The following is a 6,603-nucleotide window of genomic DNA, read 5'->3' on the forward strand; positions in this document are numbered from 1 at the left end:
GGCGGAGCTGCTGGTACTGCCGAGCCGGGGCTGCTGGAAATCTGCACGAGAGCATTGGAGAGGAGAGGTGGTGGCAGATGCCAGCAAAAATTAGGGCTTTTTTGCTGGATAGATGGCAGGTCCCTGTGCAGGGCCCACATCCTTGTGAATCTGGGTTACCCCTTCTCCACCTGGCCAGGGGTTGCCTTCCACCACCAAACCCCTCCACTGTCCCTGGGGGTCAGGGACACGCGGCCAGGCTCCAGCAAGCTCCATCCTCCCAGCGTGTCTGCCTCAGAGGCAAGAGTCACGTTTGAGCATCATTTCCCAATTCCCGTGGACCCTGCTGGGTCCCGCTGACCCCGCCTGGCAGAGCTGTAGGACAGGTGCCCGGCACAGGGGGAGATGCTGGCGGTGGGGTGGAGGGGGCCGACGTGGCCATCCCTGCCTGCTGCTTGCACTCAGCGGGCAGGGACGCAGGCAGGGACAGCGGTTTGGTGGCAGAGAGGGGCAGGGACGTGGGTGTGGAGGATGAGGATGATGCTGTGGATGAAGGAAGGCACTGATTAAAGGGGATTGCAAGGGCTGTAGGAAACCGGAGGCATTGGGAAAGCCACCTTTGTGCTGTTAATTCACTGATCTGATGAAAGCTGTCCTTACCCCTAGCCTAAAGGTTCATCTATGCAGCCAAGAGGCTTTCGTCTGAATCCACAAATGTGGTAAGGGAAGGCAACATCGATGAGGTGTGAATTGTGCACATGCAAATGAGCAGGACATGCCCCAGGGGGCTGCTAGCTCGTGCCCAAACGTATTTGGCTGCATCTTTGCTGCTGAGCCCTCTCCCAGCCTCACTGGGGTGGCCTGGTCCCCCTGCCCTGGGGCTCTGCAGTGCCCGGGGCGTTACAGCCTCCGAGCATGGCTCAGCGTCGTGCTGGAGCCTGCTCCCGAGGCTTTGCAGTGGGATGTGGGCTTCACCTGGAGGAAGGCCAGCTACACCTCTTCTCCCTCAGCTGTAGAAGTTGTTGAATTTAGCATCAGTGTGTGGACTGGGGGCTTGGCCCTTTTCCCTCCAGCTCTCCCATGAGGAGCTGGAGATGCTGCCCACCACCATCCCCACCGGTCCGTGAGCCCTCAGAGAGAGGACACGAGCAGAGCTGTGCTGCGGGGGCTAGCAGGCACCATGCTCTTCTCACTCCAATAAGTTTTGCCTTTTTCTGTCTTGCTGGATGGTGGCATTGACATGGCTGAGAGCTTTCTCATTTTGGGCTGGAGCTGTAAAGCACAGGCAGCACACAGCACCCTTGCCCCGGCCTGAAAATAGGACGATGGGCTACAGGTGGCTGGGAGGAGCAGGGGGAACATGCAGGCGAAGCGGTGAGGCAGCCCTCAGCATAATAAATAGCAGCACCACACACCACCTGCCTACCCATTATCAGCTGCTTTGTAGGCACCCGAGCAGAAAGGAGTTGGAAGGAGAGGTTTGAAAAGGGACGCAGAGAGACTCCAGGCTGCGTTAGAGAGAGTTTCTCCCACGTAGAGAGACGAGGCGAGAGAAAACATGAAAGCATCAGTAGGAAAATCTAGGAAAAAAAAAAAAAAAGTCTACAAATGCTGGCTGGGGGTTCAGCTGAAGCCTCCCAGCAGCTTCGAGGGCTCACAGGCATTTTTTTTCCTGCAGTTTTCAAGCAAAGTGAAGCATCAAGGGTTTAGGTGCTCAGGGGGACCAAGCGAGCGGCTTCCTTCCAGCTGGGAAAGGAAGGAGATGGCTGGGCTTGAACATGTCATCCACGTGGGGTTTGCTCTGCAGGGTCCGGGGAGCGGGAGGGAGATGGGGAGACGGGGCAAGAAGCTGCATTTCTCCTCCCAAACAGAAAACAGGTTCCCAGTGACTGCAGTGGTTTTGCACCTTAATTATTTCCTTTGGCTCTGCTACTGGGAACGGTTGTGTCCTTGAAGTTGTTAAAAGGGCAAAAGAGAGAGGAAAAGCAATCCTGACATCCTGTCCGTTGGGTCCAGATGCAGCTCGCAGAGTACAAATTAGCGGGTGCAGAATGGAATTGCTTAAAAAGAAATTTAATGAGATGGGTATGCAGGCATCTGGTTTCTATCAATCATCATTTTGTGTGATATGCAATGGTAAATATCATCTTTTTAATGACTCCAATGGAGAAAAAGAGCCCCAAACACACACACGCAGAGTAAGCCAACAAAATTCCAGAGCCTGAGATGTTTGAACTCTCAAAAAATATTCTGTAGATGGAAAAACCCCAACTGACACCTCTTCTAATTCGCTATTGTTTGAGTTATTTTATTTCTTCCCTTTTTATTCTCCTTTCCTCTGGTTATATTTAACCTTTGTGTTAAATTAATCTTCTCTGTTTATTAACAACTACCACTGAGCGAGCCTCCTTCCCCCTTTTTCTTGGTTCGACAACTCAAATATTTGCTCTAGGCCAGAAGTTCTTGCCTGCCTTTCCCCAGCCCTGAAGAAGCACTGGCCAAGGAGAGATGGCTGCAGGTCTCTGGCCAGCCATGGATTTGCTTTTGAACTTGAAGCAAAGCTGGTTTGGGCTCCCCTGTTTCAGTTCTCCATCGATGAAAGCGAGCAGGTGGGGTTGAGTGCGTGGGCCAGGGGTTTGCTGGTTTTGCATCCCTCCAGCATGCTGGGCTCAGCTCCCATGGGGGCATCACCTTGAGGGTCTGCCAAGTGGGGAAAGATTGGAACCCAAACATTTGGATCCTTCACTGGCCTGGTCTCACCCAGGTTAGGGATTTTTGGGGGTTTAATCAATCTTTGCTCCTAGAGTCGCTGGCTGAAAGCGGCAGAGAGATGGAGGTGATGCCGTAGGAGAGGCATGAAGCCTCTGCTCCTGCTCAAGGGCATTGACCCCAGCAGCTCCTCTCGGTCCTTCTCTTGGGGCAGGGGGGGATGCTGCCATGACCAGGAATTCTTCTTAGCTTATTCCCTGGGTCTTCAACGACATCATGCCCTTGAGCTGAGATCAAACAGGGCTTTTCAGGGGACTTCCAATGGTTTGGGATGCAGAGGCTTAGGCATGCATTTACCAGCTGGCAGCCTCTGAGCCCTGCCTTGGGGTGGTCTGTGGGCAGCAGGTCCCACTTCCAGCAGCACCCCCTGCTGCCAGCACCTGGGGGGATGCCTGCCAGAGCCGGAGGGTGAGGGGGAAGAGATCGGCTAGCAGGGATGGAAAAACCCTTAGCTCCAACCTTGGAGGGGTGTTTGCTGTGGATAGCTGGAGGGCATCAATCTCAACAGCTGGGTGGAGCTGTGGGCTAGGGGGCTGCAGCAGCTTGCCCAGAGGTGGGGAGGGATGGGATGGGGGAGAAGGATGCTGGGGCCAGATGGAAAAAATGGTCCCATTAAAACAGAGGAACACTTGTCCTTCTGTTGGGAAATGCTCAGGGCAGAAGTCTTGAATCCTGGAAACGGTGCTATCTGCATGGCTCCAGCCGGCTCCGTCCCTTGGCCAGGGGACTGGTGTCCATCCCTGACCACCTCTCTGATGGCTCTGAGCTGAAGGGTCTGGACTGAGCATCTCTGTGGTGACAGGAGCTGGAGACAGCCAGGCCTGGAAATGATTTCTCCTGACAGGGACCAGATGTGTCAGGAGGAGCTTTGCCGGGGCGGGGGGGAGGCTGCACAGTAACAAGAGTTTTGTCACGAGGCCCCTCCAGGTTTTAAAAGCAACACCTTATCTCCCCCTTTCCACCTTCCTTCCTCCCCCACCCTTTCCGACACACACTCTTCACACCTCCAAAACCTATTTTGGGCCGTCTGATGAATCCCAGATGCCTCGGGGAAGCAACAGAAGCGGCAGTGCAGTCCAGGCGCTGCTTCACGCCGCTTCCTTGGCAATGCCCCCAAGCTTTCGCAAGCCAACGGGGCGGGGGAAGGAAGGGAAAGGGGGGGAAAAGGAGGATAACAAAGTGGTAAAGGAGCCTGGTCTTCAATATTGTGATTATTTGCGGGGTGGTGAGTGGGGAAGAGGATCCCACCTGGTCCTGGAGGGAGGTAGGGATGGTTGGGAAAAGGGGTGGGATGGGGTCACACGGTTTGGGATGGTGCTTGGGGAGGGGGTGACGGCAGCCTGGGAGAAGGGAGGAGGCAGCCGGGTGTCTATCTGGAGTGGGGAACAAAGGGAACGATGGGGGACAGCCCTGGGAGCTGCCTGCCGCCTCCTGAGCATCCTTTGCTGGGTCCTGTCCAGGCGAAGGGGGGCCCAGGAGGAGGCAGGGAGAGCCCAGTTGGAGGGAGGGAGCTGTGTGAAAGCAAGGAGCAAACGCTGCTGCTGTTCTCTACTGTGTAAATTGGGTGGAAGAGGGTGGTTAACGCTACTCGAGTGTCAGCCCTGGCTGCTGAGAGTGACCAGCTGCGGCACTGGCATCGGTGTTGGTATCAGTGGCCCCGGACCTGCACCTCATACCCCTCAACCCCCCCAGCCCTCCAACTCGCAAGGGAGCTCGACACATCAGCTGCAACTGCAGATTCATTTGCTTCACCTGCATCTCATTAGGGTTGATTTAATCTTGCAGAAAAGAGGGTGCTCAGGCCCTTGGAGGGGCCAGCTGGGTGTTTGGGGCATCCTCGTGCTGGGGGAAATGGCTCCTGGCATAGATGAGCAGGGATGGGAGCTTGGGGCTGAGACCTTGCAGGTGGAGCTGATCTGTGAAAGTTGGGGGTATCCTGGGCACGGGGAGACTATTTTGGGTGGCAATGCAGGAATAAAGCCCATGGGGCCAGGAAGCTGCTGTGGGGCTGAGGAAGAGGGGGAGGCTGGCTGGGATAAAGAGAGGGTTTCATGCTCATCTCCAGCTCTCTGAGACAGGACACGATGTTTTGGTGTATGTGGGCATGTATACAGCCTCTGGCATGCCTCAGTGGAGCCTCTGGGTATCAAGAACTCAGTCTTGCCTCCACTTTGTAGATCAATGTCAAGCTGCAATACCCTTGTAGCAGATGGGGAAGGCTGGGGAGAAAGGCACTAACCTCCTGATGTTTAGGCAGCTGAATGCTGCAGCTCCCAGGGAATTCAATGAGAAAACCAGCCCTGGCTGTGTTGGATGCAAGGGGGTGGTTTCCAACATTTCCACCGCTCCATGCTTTGCTTTAACCTCTCAGCCTGCTCTTGCCCTCCTGATGGTATTTCATGTCTATTCTTTCTTGAAGGTTTTTTGTCAACTTCCCATCGGCCAAGCAGTACTTCAGCCAGTTCAAGCACATGGATGATCCGCTGGAGATGGAGAGGAGCTTGCAACTGCGTAAGCACGCTCGGCGGGTCATGGGTGCCATTAACACTGTGGTGGAGAACCTCAATGACTCCGAAAAGGTCTCCTCTGTTCTGGCCCTGGTGGGCAAGGCCCATGCCCTCAAGCACAAAGTGGAGCCCATCTACTTTAAGGTAAAGGATGGGAGCAAAAAAAAATATAAAAATCTCTGGGATGCTTTAGAAGTTGGGAAGAAGGCAGGAGAGAGGGGGCCGGGGGGAGCCAGCGCTGCCTGTCTGTGGCTGGAGGAGGTTGGCTGGCCGTGGGGGTTGCTCCCCACGTGGCTGTGTGTCCTGCTGCAATGCTGTCCCATGCACACCACCATCCCCAAACACTGCTAATGCTGGAGCACCAAGTACCTTGCCCTGCCCATGGAAACCCTCCTGTCTGCAGCCCCCCCCAGCACAGTTGTGGCCATATGTGCCGCCTTCTAGAAACTGAGCATGATAGAAGGGACTAAATAACCTGAGGTGCCCAAATTAGGGAGATACTTGAACTTGCCAGCAGCCCCCCATCGTGCCTGGGTCTCAGCCTTCCCCTTGCCCAGGCCGGCTGCTTACCTACCCTCTCTCTTCCCTGGATCTCAACAGATCTCCCCAATATCTATCTGTCCCGCAGAGGGTTGTCATTCCCAGAACTCAGCCACAGGATTAAATTGAGTTTGGTGGGGGTTTTTTGTTTGTTTGGGCTTGTTTGGGGTGGGTTTTTTTTTTTTAGGAAAAAGCTAAATTTGCTGTTAGCTGCTCCTTGGAGAGTTATTAACCACTCACTGTCTGCCTCCCTCCAGAAACTTACTGGTGTCATGCTGGAGGTCATTGCTGAAGAATACGCCAACGACTTCACTCCGGAGGCACACGGTGCCTGGACCAAGATGAGGACCCTCATCTACACCCACGTGACGGCGGCGTACAAGGAGGTGGGCTGGGCGCAGTACCCCACCGCCACCCTGTGAGCAGCCGGCGGGGCCGGGCGAGGGGCAGGGAGGGCTTCGCTCACCCCAGGACTTCACTCTGGTCTCTTCTCAAGATCTTCGCTCAGTCTGGGGAGCCCAGTAGGGCCAGCTCTGTTAGCTGCCACGTCACAATTTGATCTCCACGGGGTTTAAAAACAAACTAAATAAGCCAAAAAAAAAAAAAAATAGAGCCATGAAGGGTGTGGGTGGGTCGGGGTGAAGCAGTTGCAGGGGATGCTGGAAGGGGATGCAGAGTGCGAGGGGAGAGCGTTGGTTGTTGGCTCCATCTCACTGTCCCGCCTGTCCATCACCACCTCCCAAATCCTGCGCCTCACTTGCACCATCTCAAAGTCCCTTGCACAAGCCCTGCTGTGTGGCAGTGACGT

At 55.1% G+C, this 6,603-nt stretch overlaps 1 protein-coding gene across 1 annotated transcript in view; it reads left to right on the forward strand.

The window, feature by feature from the left end:
- CYGB (cytoglobin) overlaps positions 1-6,398 on the forward strand; it is a 12,448-nt gene extending 6,050 nt beyond the window's left edge. Inside the window, exons 2-3 of the mRNA XM_009637816.2 lie at positions 5,168-5,399; positions 6,053-6,398. Of these exons, the coding sequence (XP_009636111.1) occupies positions 5,168-5,399; positions 6,053-6,217 (397 nt within the window). The 3' untranslated portion in view covers positions 6,218-6,398. The remainder of the gene's footprint in view (positions 1-5,167; positions 5,400-6,052) is intronic.
- The last annotated feature ends 205 nt before the right edge of the window (positions 6,399-6,603 follow it).

The sequence above is a fragment of the Egretta garzetta genome, unplaced genomic scaffold, assembly GCF_000687185.1.
Source record: "Egretta garzetta isolate BGI_Z169 unplaced genomic scaffold, ASM68718v1 scaffold34, whole genome shotgun sequence".
NCBI lineage: Eukaryota > Metazoa > Chordata > Aves > Pelecaniformes > Ardeidae > Egretta > Egretta garzetta.